The sequence below is a fragment of the Erythrolamprus reginae genome, chromosome Z (assembly GCF_031021105.1).
Source record: "Erythrolamprus reginae isolate rEryReg1 chromosome Z, rEryReg1.hap1, whole genome shotgun sequence".
In the NCBI taxonomy this organism is placed as follows: Eukaryota; Metazoa; Chordata; class Lepidosauria; order Squamata; family Dipsadidae; genus Erythrolamprus; species Erythrolamprus reginae.
The window spans coordinates 128852701-128869048 of record NC_091963.1 but is presented as its reverse complement, the minus strand read 5'-3'; the positions used below and the strand labels follow the sequence as shown (position 1 = coordinate 128869048).

Sequence of the window (16348 nt, the reverse complement as noted above, 5' to 3'; positions counted from 1 at the left end):
TGTGAAAAGAATTTGCAATATGTAGGCATATTTGACTATGGAAAGTATTCTTTAGGCTCTTCAGCAGCGCCCCCCAAACTACGGCCCGGGGGCCAGATGCGGCCCGCTGAGGCAATTTATCCGGCCCGCGGCAGCCCACGAGATTTTATTAATGGATATTATAAGCTCCCGAATCTCCTGTCAACTCACCACGGTCTGCTGCTGAGCGAGGAGGTGGTACAGAGGCAAGGGGCGATGAGGATAGGAGCAAGATAGAGAGGGAGAGAGAGAGAAAGAGGGAGAGATACAAAGAGGGAGAGAGAAAGAGAATGAGTGAGAGAAAGAAAGAGAGAGAAAGAAAGAGAGAGAGAGGGACAGAGAAAGAAAGAGAGAGAGAAAGAAAGAGGGAGAAATAGAGAGGAAGAGAGAAAGGGGGATAGATGGAAAGAGTGAGAGAGAGAAAAGAGAAAAATGAGAAAATGATGGAGAGAAAACAAGGGAGAGGAAAATGAAACAAATGAGAGAGAAAGAAGAAAAGACAGAGGGAAGAGAGAAATGGAGAGGAAGGAGGGAAGGAAGGAAGGAAGGAAGGAGAAATGGGGGGAGTTTGTTGATTTAAGTTTAAATTTACTTGTTAATAAAGAAGTATAAATTACTTTATTACTTAATTATTTAATTACTTCTTTATTTTAAATATTGTATTTGTTCCCATTTTGTTTTTTACTTTAAATAAGATTTATGCAGTGTGCATAGGGATTTGTTCATAGGTTTTTTTTATAGTCCGGCCCTCCAACAGTCTGAGGGACAGTAAACTGGCCCCCTGTGTAAAAAGTTTGGGGACCTCTGCTCTTCAGCTTTACAGTGTCTCTCTAATGCAAAAGAAGGAAAGTTTTAATCATTGTCTTTTCTCCCTCCTTCTCTCTTAAGGAACTTTTCTTCTTCATATACAGTTGGGGTTTTTTTTAAGCTTGTTTTGTTCTTAGCAGCAGGCACAATTAGGAGAACGTCCCTCTGTTCAAAGGGAGACCCCTGTTACGGAGCAGGAATGGGAACAGCATCTGGATCCTGATGGACGTATACTGGATCCCATTGGATTGCGGAAGAGGATCTTTGCTGGGGTGAGATTTGTGGGATGGAAGACAGCTGGACCAGCATGCCTTGTGTTTGTGGGATAGAAAACAAAGGGAAATTAGAATGCCCATGTAAATTGGGCAAAGTACAGTGGTACCTCTACTTAAGAACTTAATTTGTTCCATGACCAGGTTCTTAAGTAGAAAAGTTTGTAAGTAGGAGCATGCCCGGGATTAAAGGGGGAATGGCAGGAAACTGGCCGGGCCTTCATGCTACTCTCAGATTTCTTGGGAATTTTTTCCGGGCTTGGGTTCTTAAGTAGAAAATGGTTCTTAAGAAGAGAGGAAAAAAATCTTGAACACCCATTTCTTTTCTAGAAAAGTTCTTAAGCAGAAACGTTCTAAGGAAGAGGTACCACTGTAGTATGATATTGGAGAGTCCTCGGCGTAAGACTTTTTTTATAATGGTCATAAAGCAAATGTGGTTGTAAAGTGAGCACTGTTGTATAGAAAACCCATTGTCTACATTTGGGATTACTTTGCTGGAAGCTGGAAGTAAACGCCAGTTTCTGGCAAAAACAAAAAACTAAACTCACAAATCATGGTCATTTTACTGCAGAACACTGCAAACAGCTGTAAATGCAGGCTGGTTGCCAGTGCCCAAAATATGATTACGTGATTGCAAGGGCTTGACAGATTGTCTGAACTTTGAATTGAGGGGGTGGGGGTCGGTCATAACATCAAACAGTTGTAAGTTGAGGTCTACCTGTAACTCTGTTCCCTACCACTGATTTAAATCCTAGAATTGATGCAAGTAAGCGCTTCGTTCTATAATTACTTCGCTCATTGCTTCCTTTCTTGGAATATTTTTTTTTGGGGGGGGGGGGTTCTTTTCAGGGTCTCAGCATGTCTTTGCGTAAGGAAGTGTGGAAGTACCTTTTGAACTATTATTCCTGGGGCAACACCAGCGAAGAGAACAAGGCGCAAGTGAGACGGAAAACGTAAGCCTAATTCTTCATCAGGGAGTGGCCCCTTTGAAGGAGAGCCAGCCCTGAGGCTTGGCAAGGGATGGTGGTGTCTGCAGAGGTGACCTGTGTCTGAGCATTTTCCCATTTCATTCTTCTGCTTTATCCTCAGAGATGAATACTTCCGCATGAAGTTACAGTGGAAGTCAGTCAGCGAGGAACAGGAGCTGAGGAACTCTTTACTGCGGGGTTATCGCAGCCTGATTGGTTGGTATAAGTTCTACTTGTTGGTTTTGACTTTTATTCTCATTCTGTGACAGCACCTGGCTGATTTGGGGTTTTTTTGTCCATGTTTTTTGCCAATGGCCGGATTCCCAACTCCTGGAATTCTTAGCCATGCTGAGCTACTGGCCTAAAGCAAGGTCATTCCATTCATAAAAATCTGCCCTCATGTTACAGCCCGATGCTTCTAAACACAATCCTGTCTTCCTTTATTGTTTCCCAGAATCTAATATCGCAAACATTGGGGGGGGGGGGGGGGGGAGTTCCTACTCGTACGCCCAGGAGGGAGCTCCGTTCCAGTAGTGCCCCATGGATTGCGCAATTTGTGCACGATGGCTCCGGGGCTGTCTTCGTTGGTCTGTTGCGCGGCACAATCTATTTTTTAAAGAATTTTTGGCTTTATTTTGCTTTCTGTGCAAAATCTCATGAGGGCATGCTTGCGAGTCTTCGGAGAGGGGCAGCATACAAATCCAAATAATAAATAAATAAATAAATAAATAAATAAATAAATAAATAAATAAATAAATAAATAAATAAATATGCACGATTTCAATTATTTTTTTGCTTCCATGTATAGAAACATAGAAGACTGACGGCAGAAAAAGACCTCATGGTCCATCTAGTCTGCCCTTATACTATTTCCTGTATTTTATCTTACAATAGATATATGTTTATCCCAGGCATGTTTAAATTCAGTTACTGTGGATTTACCAACCACGTCTGCTGGAAGTTTGTTCCAAGGATCTACTACTCTTTTAGTGAAATAATATTTTCTCACGTTGCTTTTGATCTTGAAAGTAAAAACAACTGCCAAAATCGTGCACTTGCACACATCCTCTCACAAGGTTTTGGTGCTTTTTGGGTTCCTGTGCATGCACAGAAGCAAAATTATGCAAGGGGATGTGCACCTGAATCATTAGTATGCATGCGCAGCGCGCTGGTAGACAGGAGGAAGCCAGCCCTGATTTCAAACCATGTTTCTCCTTGAATGTGGAGGTTGCTACCATTATCTCCTCTGGTTAATAGTTAATAATCAGTGCACAGAAGACAGAGCCTTTTAGAGCTTTCCAAGACAGCAGCCATCACCATTACTTCTGACAGTATATTGTATGAATGAATTATGCATAATATAAATAAGTGCTTTCTTGAATATGGTCTGAACGTGCTGCCTATCAGGTTTGGTGAGTGATTTCCAAGTTTTTATATGCTACATCAGCAGCCCCCAACTTTTTGGGCAGCAGGTATAGGTTCCATGGAGAGACGCTTTTCCACTGATTGGAGGGGGCTTGGTTTCGTATGCTGCATACACCCCATGGATGGGGCTTTGCTTAAGAACATAAGAAGAGCCATGCTGAATCAGGCCAAAGCCCATCGAGTCTGGCATTCTGTGTCACACAGTGGCCCACCAATTGTCCATGGGGATCTTGAGCAGAAAGAGAAGGCAAAACCCTCCTTTTCCCTTGACCCCCAACAAATGGTACCCAAGGGAATCCTGCCTGCCTCAACCAACATAGAGGTGGCACGTGGATATCCGTTTCAATAACCACTGATACACTTGGCATCCATGAATCTGTCCGATCCTGCCTTGAAGCTATCATGGCTGACAGCTGTCACCACCTCTTCTGTTTGTTTGCATGGTCCAGTTTCTGGCATGGGTTGGACCCATGCCGGTCCATGTACATGGAATTGGGGACCCTTGTGCTACATTATAGCAATAGTAGTTAGACTTATATATCGCTCCATAGTGCTTTGCAGCACTTTCTAAGCAGTTACAGAATCAGCATATTGTCCCAACTTTGGAAAGATGGAAGGTTGAGTCAATCTTGAGCTGATCAGAATTGAACTCTTGGCAATGAGCAGAGTCAGCTTGCATAAAGGCATTTTAACCTCTGCGGCACCACGGCTCATCATAAGACAATAAATCTGATCTCTATTTCTGCCTTCTCCACACCCTCATTCATATAATATGATTGATTATTGATTTCCATTGAATCCCACCAGTGCTTGTCTGTAGGGATTGTGTAAGCCAAATACTAGCTATGCTCTAGGACAGTGTTTTTCAACCAGTGTGCCGTGGCACACTAGTGTGCCGCGAGACATGGTCAGGTGTGCTGCGAAGCTCAGCAAGAGAAAGAGGGAGAGCGAAAGAAAGAAAGAGAGAGAGAAAGAAAGCGAGAGAGAGAGAGGGAGGGAAGGAGGGAGAGAGAAAGAGAGCAAAAAAGAGAGGAAGGAAGAGAGAAAGAAAGAGGGATGGAGAGAGAGAGGAAGGAAGGAAGAGAGAGAAAGGAGAGAAATAGAGCGAAAAGGAGGAAGAGAGAGAGAATTTTTTTGTCCAAACTTTTTTTAGCCCCCCCACTCCCCCCCCCCACTCAATGTGCCTCATGATTTTGTATATGTAAAAAATGTGCCGCAGCTCAAAAAAGGTTGAAAATCACTGCTCTAGGATATACAGAAACAGTTATCTGAATAAGCATGGTGAAAGTTTGCCCAGAGACAGTGATTCACAGGATAGCCAATATTTTCAACACTCTTTTTCTAATCTAAATTGTCTAAGCGATGCGTATGTTCTTTCTTTGGGATACAATGCCTCCATCTTTCCTCGTTGTTTTACTTTCACGATTTAGTTTGCCTTTTTTATTTTAAATGAATTCCTTCCCTAAGTTATCCTTCTGAATGTCCCTTGTCGTGGGGGCAGTTCAGGTGAGTTTTATAAACTTGTATTTGTGCCTTTGCAGAAAGAGATGTCAGTCGCACAGATAGAAACAACAAATTCTACGAGGGTAATGAGAATCCAGGACTGGTACTCTTGAATGATGTGCTGATGACATACTGCATGTACAACTTTGATCTAGGTGAGCTCCAAAAAAGGACAGCAGTCTAAATCGTGATGGCTTAAGAGTGGTCTCTTAAGAAACAGAAAACCGATGGCAGAAAAACACCAAATGGGCCATCATTGATTTATTTTTATTTGCAGTCACTGTTTTTTACTTCCATTTATTTAATTTAATTTAATTTTGTCAGATGACAGACAAGTGTTTATCCCAAGCATGTTTAAATTCAGTTACTGATGATTGACCCGCTACCTTGGCTGGAAGTTGGTCCCAAACTTCCACTACTTTTTCTATAAAGTAATACTTTCTAACATTACTTTTGAACTTCCTGCCTTCTTTGAGATCATGCCCTCCCCCCTTCTTTATTTTTGCTAAATATTAAACCTATTGCTTTCCGGAAGCTTAATGGACAAAGATGGAAGGAAGCAGAGGGAATATAGGGAATATGAGCATCTTATTATAACCATCAATGTTTCTGTAAACAAGGCACAAACCTGGAAAACTGAGCCAGCGGACATGTGGCCTAGGCCATGATTGAATTAGTGAGGCATTGCCAAGATGCAGCACAATCTTTTGTTCATCATTGTCTTCTTAACAGAACCCGATTCCGACAACATTACTCTTTTTACTTGTTTTTTAAATTCAATTAAACAATGATTTACACTATAACATTACAATCCAATCACTTACCTTATCTCATACTAACCGACTTACACCTTTCTTCTTTTCCAATATTTATTACCTAGATATAAATATACTCTCTTTTCTTTTTACATTTTTATTCCCATTATTAATATATTACTGTTACACCCAAAAATATATCATTACATCTTGTCGTATCTCCTGATAACGTCTGCTACTCAGGCAGATCTCCCCCCCCCTTATTATTTAACTTCCCCCCCCCTTTTTTTTACTCCTTATACTTTTGCTTTCATAAATACTTTATACAATCTTAAATCTATTTTCCTAATTACCTTTCTACAAATATGTCTCTTACTATCCTTATTACCAGTTATTACCTTTATAGCTTTTAAATAACATGATAAGTTAGATGAATGAAGTATTGATAGTAATAAGATACAAATGTGAATATTGAATTTTTGTTACAATGTAAGATATATATTTTGAAATACAATATTATGTAATAAATACCCATCCCTTTTTAAAATCTATGTACCCCTCTTCTCCTTCCCCCATTTACCCTTTGTTAATTAATAAACTTTATTTTTATTTTTATTTTAAAACCATGTTTCCGGGAACCACGTGAGCCTAGGAGAAGGTGCATGTTCTTTTAAAGATTCATCGCAGAAATTTGAAACTTTAAAAAATCACCCAGAATTTTTTTAAAAAATTATCTCATTCACTTTTCTTTTTTTTTGCTTGCCTAAACAGGGTATGTACAAGGAATGAGTGATCTCCTGTCCCCCATTCTCTATATCACCCAGAATGAAGTCGACGCCTTTTGGTGCTTCTGTGGTTTCATGGAGCTGGTGGTGAGTATGCTGTCTGGGTCAAAATAAAAACTCTTTGTAACCATAATTAATGAATATATTCTTAGCCTCATTTTAAGAGATTTCTCAAACGAAGTTACAGTATGAGATTCAGGGAAGCTTTCCGTCTTTGACCTGACTTTTTAAAGAAAAAATTATAATTAGAATCCAAAAATTGGATTATAATCTTGGTTTTGTATTTTAATGAGTGCTTTGAAAATTGCTTTTAGAGAAGAGGCTAGTATAATGGTAGTCTTTGGTTTACGACTACAATATCGCTCAAAAATTCTGTTGCTGAGACATTTATTAAGAGAGTTTTTCCCCATTGTATGGCCTTTCTTGCCACAGTGTTAAGAGAATCACTGCAACTAAGTTAGTAACACGGTTGTTAAGCTAATCTGACTTCCTTGTTTATTTTTCTTGTTAGAAAACACTATGTAACACAAATTTTGTTCCCAGCTTTTAAATGTTATATTCCAATTGCTTATGTCTAAAACAAATTAAAATGTGGTGCATTTTTGCCAGTGCGACGTTTGGAAAGGTCCACCATGCAGAAGTAGCAATTTGTTGATTGATCAGTCTGTTCACGCCAAATTCTTGAGATAGCAAAATGCATGGCTCTCTTCTCTCCCCTGTACCAACCTATAAGCAAACAAAATAAAATTTGGATTGAGAATTTGATTTAGGCCTATTTCACACTAATGACTAGTGATATTTACAATATCAACACAGTTAATCTGCCATTTAAGAGAGTAGCATTTATCCACTTACCTTCAAGAGTTTTCTTGCAGTGCTCACATGTGAAATGAGGAGTCCATGGTTTGTCTTGGTCACCAACAGGCATGCCGAATTATGCTTTGTAGGCCTCACACATGCTTCCACGGAGTACTTTTTCGCTCTTATCTTTATAAACTGGCCGCATACGTAGCAAAATGCGTCTGCTGGATGTATGCAGCATCTTGATGCCATCTAAACTGACTAAGTTGCTGTGTACTGTAAGGAAAAAGGATGTCTCTCCAAACTTGATAAAATGGTCTTTATTCCATGCAGCATTAAAGTACAAGAGTTTACTGAGGATTCAGCAGAGCAAGATTGATCACCCGGTACCAGAGTAACACACAATCTATACATTTACATTCCTAAGCCATGGAGATGCCATAGCAATCATATTTGTGCAAAAGGGTCATAAATCATATTTTCAATGCTGCTGTAACTTTGAATGGTCACTAAGTGAACTGTTGTAAGTTGAGGACTATCTGTATACATTTGCTTAACAATAATTACTTCTCCCCACTGGTTCTTTTTAATGGGCTTCTTTTTTCTATTTGCAGCACCACAATTTTGAAGAAAGCCAGGAGTCCATGAAGCGCCAGCTTTGCCAGCTCACCTTGCTTCTTAGAGTGCTGGATCCCCCACTCTGTGACTTCCTAGGTACAGGTGTATTACAGGTGTTACAGGTGTAGAGAAGTTAAAAATTAAGAGATTCCATTTCTGTGGAGATTGTCTGTGTTTTTGTTCTTTATTCCATGTAATGTTAAAAAAAATTAAGTCATAGGCTTTTTTCTTTAATTTGACCTACAAATACTTAAAAAAACATATTTTACACATTTTTTTCCTTTCGCTCTGCTTTATTTTTCCTGGTTCCCAAAGACTCGAAGGAATCTGGCAGCTTATGTTTCTGTTTCCGATGGATCTTGATCTGGTTCAAGAGAGAATTTACCTTCTCTGAAATTCTTCAGCTTTGGGAGGTGAGACTGGAAAAAGTAATACTTACTCATATCAGGAGGATTAGAGGAAACCTAGGCGATAATTCATTTCATTTTGGGGATTGGTGGAGGGAGCAGAGAAAACAGACTGGTGAAAAGTAGAGTTTTGAGACTGCGTTATAGTGTTGAGGTTTGTGGAAATGTCTGAGAGTGATTTACAAATGCAAAAAGGGTTAGAAGGACAGAAACCTGTGGGAATTTATTTATTTATTAGATTTGTATGCCGCCCCTCTCCGAAGACTCGGGGTGGCTAACAACAATAAAAAGACAATGTAAACAAATCTAATATTAAAAATAATCTAAAAAACCCCAATTTAAAGAACCACTCATACATACAAGCATACCATGTATAAATTCTATAAGCCTAGGGGGGAAGGGAAAATTTCAATTCCCCCATGCCTGACAACAGAGGTGGGTTTTAAGGAGCTTACGAAAGGCAAGGAGGGTGGGGGCAACTCTGATATCTGGGGGGAGTTGGTTCCAGAGAGTCGGGGCCGCCACGGAGAAGGCTCTTTCCCTGGGTCCCGCCAGACGACATTGTTTATTAGTCGACGGGACCTGGAGAAGGCCAACTCTGTGGGACCTAACTGGTCGCTGGGAATGCTTGTGGAATTCCTTTAACAAATTTAGATTTTCATGTATAACATCCCCAGGTGGTATCCCAACATGCAGCTTGAAAAAGCAGAAAAAATATAAGCATAGGACTGTGCATTGCTATGGTTGACAAGGATGCATTTGTTTGCTATTGTTTAAACAAAATACGACTTTTTCTGGGGAAGAAAGGCAGCTTCATAATCCCAGGGAAAAAAGGCAGCTGCCTTAAAGAATTGCAAAGAGATACAGCATTCCTTTCTCTCTGCTCCTCTATATATATATAAAAATGTAGCATTTGAATATATTGCATTTGAATCCAAAATACAGTGATACATGACAAGAGGGCAAGTAAGAATACGCAATTAAGAAATCTTATTTGAAATAAATGCTTTGTAAACTTACCTGTGGCAAGTATTCTCAGCCACTGTTTGCAAAAGCGTTCGTAACAATAAATGTGCATCAGAATCCAAATATTTATTTATTATTTATTTATTTATATATTAAATTTGTATGCCGCCCCTCTCCATAGACTCGGGGCAGCTCACAGCAGTAATAGAAAAACGATGTACGTACAATACAAATCTAATAATTAAAACTAAAAACCCATAATTTAAAAAACATGCACACAACATACCATGCATAAACAATATAGGCTTGGGGAAGTTATCTTAGTTCCCCCAAGCCTGACGGCAGACGTGGGTTTTAAGGAGTTTATGAAAGGGTGGGGGCAGTTCTAATCTCAGGAGGGAGCTGGTTCCAGAGGGTCGGGGCCGCCACAGAGAAGGCTCTTCCCCTGGGACCCGCCAAACAACATTGTTTAGTCGACGGGACCCGGAGAAGGCCCACTCTGGGACCTAATCGGTCGCTGGGATCCGTGCGGGAGAAGGCGGTCCCGGAGATATTCTGGTCCGATGCCATGAAGGGCTTTAAAGGTCATAACCAACACTTTGAATTGTGACCGGAAATTGATCGGCAACCAATGCAGACTGCTGAGTGTTGGTGTAACATGGGCATACCTAGGGAAGCCCATGATTGCTCTCGCAGCTGCATTCTGCACGGTCTGAAGTTTCTGAACACAAATATCGGGTTCCAACTTTAGGTGACATTTATGGCTGCTTATTTTGTTTCTACTACTAGTAAAGAAATGAGTGAGAAACCATCATTTTTATAATTATTCCTCAAGTGGTATGTAAAAGGCAGAACTGATCCCTGATTGTAACAGTACAAGCACAGGCACTAAGCACCAGATCCATAGAAGCAGGGATTTTCCACACTAGATAGAACCCAAGGGCTAGATCAGTGTCTCTCCGCTGAAAGATGTATGGACTTTAACTCCTCGGAATTCTCCAGCCAGCCATCAAGGAGTTTCCACAGAAGATTGTGGAGAATAACATGGGCTACGAATCTGGGGTAGTTCCGGATCCAGAAGGACAGGCAGGCATTAGACACTGTAGTAGTAGACAAATTAATAATCCCGAGTCCTTCGGGATTGGGCAGCATAGAATTCGAATAAATAAAAGACCAGAAGAGCTTGGGAGGCCAGGCAAGTGGGCAAGGCGAAGACGCCCCTTAACGTGTGCAATGTAGAGTTGGCCATGCCGAGCCACTCACATGACACCCACCCACACCTCCCCACTCACATGACCACCCAGCCATACCCACCAAGCCACACCCACAGGACGAGTGGTAAAAAAAATCGAATCCCACCGTTGCTCAGAAGCAGTCAAGTCCAGTGCGCTTCGTATTTCCGAATTCCAAGGATCAATGTATTTTGGAACTACCTGCTGTACTTGATCACTCCATAAATACCCCAAGCATCTGCAGGAAATCACTTGATCCATAAGATTTCTAGGCTGGAGTATTTAATAATAATAATAATAATAATAATAATAATAATAATAATAATAATAATTTATTAGATTTGTATGCCGCCCCTCTCCAAAGACTCGGGGCGGCTCACAATTGGAAATCTGCAGGAAAAACGATCAAAATATTGACTGGGCAGTGACCTGACTATTGTAAAGATCCACATTTAGATTGATCTTAGATAGGTTCAACCATGTGATTAGCCTCATTGTGTTGCTGCTGCCATGTGGATCGGTATAATGGTGGTAGGGTTTTACAGTTTTTATCTTGTGGATTTTTAATATTATAAACTGCCTGGACTCACCTGTGTGTGGCTTTGGGCAACTGTATAAATTTGCTTAGTAAGCAATAAAATCAAATTACTCAACAGGAAGTGCCCTACATGGCATTGGACCAGAATACCTGCGGAATTGCCTTCTGCCGGATGAATCCCAGCAACCGGTCAGATCCCACAGAGTTGGTTTTCTCCAGGTCCTGTCAACCAAACAATGTCGCCTGGCGGGCCCTGGAGAAGAGCCTTCTCTGTGGTGGCCCCGGACCTCTGGAATCAGCTCCCCCCCGGAGATTCGCACTACCCCCACCCTACTTGCCTTCCGTAAGAGTCTCAAGACTCATTTATGTCACCAGGCTTGGGGCCATTAGATTTCTGCCATTAGACTTCTGAGTTAATGGATTGAATGGGTACGAATGTTTTTATGGTCTTTGGGTTTTTAGATTATTAATTATTGATTGGATTCATACATTGTTATTTTTATATGTTGTAAGCCGCCCAAGTCCTCAGAGAGGGGCGGCATAAAAGTCCAAATAATAATAATAATAACAACAACAACAACAACAACAACAACAACAACAACAACTGTGTAAAGTTCCTGAGGAGTTGAGTAAAAGGTGACAATCAATTCACATGTACGGCTATTGCATCTCTCTTTTCTGGCTATAGATAAACCAGGAAAGTGTTATAAGGCTACGTGGATTGAGAAAATCTTCACTATCAGCTCTTGATTTGGGCATATAAATCTAGTTTTCTTCCTGTCCATTTGGCACAGAACTGTATTGTAGAATTGAACAAGGATGGTGTTTAGGAGTCTACTGACTTCCCCCAGTTTTCTCAAAGAAGAACTTGGTTGAAATCTGGCCCCGTGGCAGAGAGTGATTTGAGAAAATCAAATAATAGAACCAGGCAAACTGTGTCTTCTAGTTTTTTACTGATTCATCTCAAGGATAGGATGGTCCAGCTGATGGTTGGAAGAGACAGAATGTTGTGCTTAATTAGCTAACAGGATAAATAATATTGCTAATATTGGTTGTGGTCTAAATTGTCTTTGTACCTCTCATTCTAGGTATTATGGACGGAATTACCTTGCCCCAATTTCCATCTGCTGGTGGCTTGTGGCATTCTGGATGCAGAAAGACAGGCTCTTATGACTTCTGGCTTTGGCTTTAACGAGATTCTCAAGGTGAGAGCCAAGCAGGTGAATGCTTTCTCATATCTCTCACTTATAAAGTTAGGTTTCTGTTTGAGCTCTAAACATGGTACCACTCATAATTTCAGGTTTACATATTATCTTTATATATATTACTTCATGTCTATTCTCTTCCATATGTATTGTGTATTGGACAAATGAATAAATAAAAAAAATAAATAAATGTTAGTAGCTTCTGAAATATGAATGGTATATGCTGGAGAACAATGAGTTTTCTTCTGCTCAGATTGTCTGTCATTGTGCCCCCTGCTGTTATACAAAGTTTCTGCTGCTTTCTGTGGTTAAGGAATAATCTATATACTGCTCAAAAAAAAATAAAGGGAACACTCAAATAACATATCCTAGATCTGAATGAATGAAATATTCTCATTGAATACTTTGTTCTGTACGAAGTTGAATGTGCACAGCAGCATGTGAAATTGATTGCCAATCAATGTTGCTTCCTAAGTGGACAGTTTGATTTCACAGAAGTTTGATTTACCTGGAGTTATATTGTGTTGTTTAAGTGTTCCCTTTATTTTTTTTGAGCAGTGTATATTTATTACACTGTATCTCATTCATTTTCTAGAGGTTTCTCACTTTGGCTTTTACATCCACAGTTCTTACGTATCATTTATACAAATCTAAATAATAAATAATAATAAATAAATAAATTTATAACAGTTCTCCAAACTCAGAATATGCATTCTGGTTTACAGGAAAATAACTTCTTCGGTAAAGTTTTTTCACACCGTTCGCTCCATTCCCTCCATTCCCTTCTGTCTAGTTGAATTTTAAATTCACGTTTAACAGAGTGTGTTCTTTTTGTTTGTGTCTTCCCAAAGCATATTAATGAACTGACCATGAAGATGAGCGTGGAAGACATCTTATGCCGGGCAGAGGCAATCTACAGGCAGCTGGTTTCTACTCCAGTGAGTTTTTGCCAATGAGGCATGAAGCTTTCCTACTGCAACCTCCTTTCTGGAGCCAATAGGCAAGACATCCACAATAAGAGGAATGTGTAAAGCGGTGCTGAAATAATGACCCAACTTCCGTTGGGTTGAAAGAATGTTCCCCAAATGGATGTCGTAAATACTGGCCCCATGTTTCTAGCTTTTTGGCTTTCACCTTGAGCATTTCCTGTGTTTGAGTTTCATGATGAGCAAAATGAAGAACCACCTGGTAGTTTTGGGACCTGATGTTCTTGGGATACTGGACTGGCTAGGTGGAGTGTTGCCCTCCCCAAAACACAAGAAGTGCTCCATCTGTCATGTGTGGTTATTGTGTGTGATTATTAACAATAGGGCTTACAAGATCTATGGCAAAATTTATTTACTTACTTACTTACTTACTTACTTACTTACTTACTTACTTACTTACTTACTTACTTACTTAATAACTTACTTAATAACTTACTCACTCACTCACTCATTCATTCATTCATTTGATTTTTAGGCCGTCCTTCTCCTTAGACTCAGGGTGGCTTACAACATGTTAGCAATAGCACTTTTTAACAGAGCCAGCCTATCGCCCCCACAATCTGGGTCCTCATTTTACCCCCCTCGGAAGGATGAAAGGCTGAGTCAACCTTGAGCCGGTGATGAGATTTGAACCGCTGAATTGCAGATCTACAGTCAGCTTCATTGGCCTGCAGTACTGCACTCTACCTGCTGCGCCGCCCCGGCTCAAATGTTGCAAGGAAGCGAACTCCTGTTCAGGGTCAGAATTATGTGGACACTGAGCATGCTCAGTTTTCATTGGGCTGTTTGAGTGGTTTCCCCCCCCCCCCCAAGTTCTTATAAGCTGGTGATTGTTTGCTTTGTCTGCAAATGGCACACAATCATCGTCATCATTATTGTTGTTGTTTAGTCCACAGTCAACCAGACTGAATTTGGCATTTTACCTGCCTTTTATCTGAGTCTTTTTATCTGGGATAAGTAGATGTTTAGCACGAATCAAGTTACCCAATGAGAGAGATATATATTTTTGTGTGTGTGTGTGTGTGTTTATCTACACTCCCCCACACACTTGTGCCTTTGAGTCTATTGACTCCTGGAGCCTTCAGAGACAAATCCCTGTGGTTTTTTTGGCAAGGTTTTTCAGAATTGGTTTGTCATTGCCTTTCTTGGGTTGAGAGAAAGTGACTGGCCCAAGATAGGATTGGACGTTCCAGTCTACTAGTTTCTATGATGTGTCTCTACATCAAACTGGTTATAGCATCCTGACTAATACATAAAAATACACTTTAATCCCTTTTTAGGGATCACATACGTGGTGACTCTAAATGGTGGCTTATATATTACCGGTAGTTGTATTAGTTCATTATGTCCCAGCCTAAAACTCAAGCACACAAAAAAACCCTGCTACTTGATCCTTTTATTGGAGAGCCAAGATTTGAAGCCTAGAATCTATACATTTCAATTAGGGCTCTGCCACTGAAATTTTTAGGATATTTATATGCCATGGAAGCTGTGTAGGACCCAGGCATACTACACTAGGGGAGGTCTGATCAGGAAAAAGCTACCTACTATTAAAGTCTTGGGTTTTCTTTCTGCCAGGATTTACCACGTAATGTCCAGGAACTGCTGGGCCTCTCAGAGAGCAAATCTCCCACTTCCAGCACTGACACCGCCAGCTCCCCACAGCCGCTGTCCCCCAGCCAGGTGCAGGAGATGGACTTGACCGACAGCGTTTCCCCAAGCCAGCCGGACAGCAGCATCGAAATCCTGCCTGCGGAGGACGCCTCCACTTCTCAGAGCTTGTCTCCATGAAAAACTCACACCGCCACAACCATCTTCTTAACACAAGCACTTTAATCAGAGCAGGGGGTGGGCTAGGAGGGAGGCAAGTCAGGGGGGCCTTGCAAAGGTTTTTCTTCCTAGAGTTCAAATATTTGTAGGAATATCAAGTCTCAATCACAGCCAGTGTGTGCACAGTGTGCCTTTATCCCTAACATAAGGCTTCCTTGAAAAGTCCCAGGTCTGGGTCTGAAGGTGATTTTCACTTCTGGTTTGTATAAAATGATAGAAAGGAATAGATTAGTAGCAGACTAGACGTGTCCCGTGGTCTTCCGATTTGTATTACGAACCTCATTAATCCTGTTTTTGCTGTCTAGTCTTGCAACATTTATCTCCCCCCCTCCTAGTTTTATATGTTTAGATTCAGGGGGGGTTTTTTGGCAGCAGCTATTGCTTCTGCCAATTTGAAGCCTCTGCCTTGACTTACAGAATTTAGTTGGAGATGCCCAAGCTATATTCTAAACAAAAATGCAGGGGAGCTGATTAGAACAGTGGAGAACTGAACATTGCAGAGATGTTCTCTCTAGGAAAAACACAGAATCAGAGATTTTCAAGATTAGAGGCTAGAAGGCCCAACTCCCAAGTTATTTAGTATTTTGCCAAGGAATTCCTATTGATATGCTGCCTTGTGCTTCCTTCCCACGGCCGGAGGTTCATCTCATGCCCTGCTTGCTGCTTTCTCTTTAAAACGTGATTATAAACTAACTGCAATACACTGAGGAAGGATATCAGACGTTGTTCTTCAATGCCTCTCTAAAGCAGCAGGCACGTGGATATGAAGCTTTGTGTGCAAACGCAGACTATTCTCCTTTCCACCAAACAGTCTTTCTTGGTCCTTACCTTGCTTCCCTCTCCCTTTATAAAATACATTAAAAGTATTGTGTCATTCTTTTGAGTGTGCAGCTCTTTGGGGGCGAACATTGCTTGGCCTGAGCTATTTCTCCTGAGTGGGCTGAGACTGTGAAAGAGGAGGAATAAAAAAAAACTTCAAAACTGACTCCTGGTCAGAATGGTCTAAGGCAGGAGTAGGCAAAGTTGGCCCTTCTATGACATGTGGACTTCAACTCCCAGAATTCCTGAGCTAGCATGATTGGCTCAGGAATTCTAGGAGTTGAAGTCCACAAGTCATAGAAGAGCCAGCTTTGCCTACCCCGGGTCTAAGACCTTTACAGAACACGCATGCATTCCTTTTTATCCTCCTGTACTGTGCTTTTTAAACCAGTGTGATGGTGGATTACTCTAAA

The 16348-nt window shown here is 40.8% G+C and overlaps 1 protein-coding gene across 7 annotated transcripts in view; it reads left to right on the top strand.

Moving 5' to 3' along the window:
* TBC1D17 (TBC1 domain family member 17) overlaps positions 1 to 15993 on the top strand; it is a 30248-nt gene extending 14255 nt beyond the window's left edge. For 4 of the 7 annotated variants that reach the window (XM_070767266.1, XM_070767269.1, XM_070767271.1 and 1 more), the window contains exons 8-17: positions 966 to 1097; positions 1947 to 2050; positions 2187 to 2281; positions 5032 to 5148; positions 6520 to 6620; positions 7949 to 8048; positions 8268 to 8365; positions 12184 to 12315; positions 13152 to 13238; positions 14865 to 15993. In XM_070767266.1, the coding sequence (XP_070623367.1) occupies positions 966 to 1097; positions 1947 to 2050; positions 2187 to 2281; positions 5032 to 5148; positions 6520 to 6620; positions 7949 to 8048; positions 8268 to 8365; positions 12184 to 12315; positions 13152 to 13238; positions 14865 to 15077 (1179 nt within the window). In that variant the 3' untranslated portion in view covers positions 15078 to 15993. The remainder of the gene's footprint in view (positions 1 to 965; positions 1098 to 1946; positions 2051 to 2186; positions 2282 to 5031; positions 5149 to 6519; positions 6621 to 7948; positions 8049 to 8267; positions 8366 to 12183; positions 12316 to 13151; positions 13239 to 14864) is intronic. The other 3 variants (XM_070767267.1, XM_070767270.1, XM_070767272.1) reach the window with 1 other exon arrangement.
* Positions 15994 to 16348: the final 355 nt, after the last annotated feature.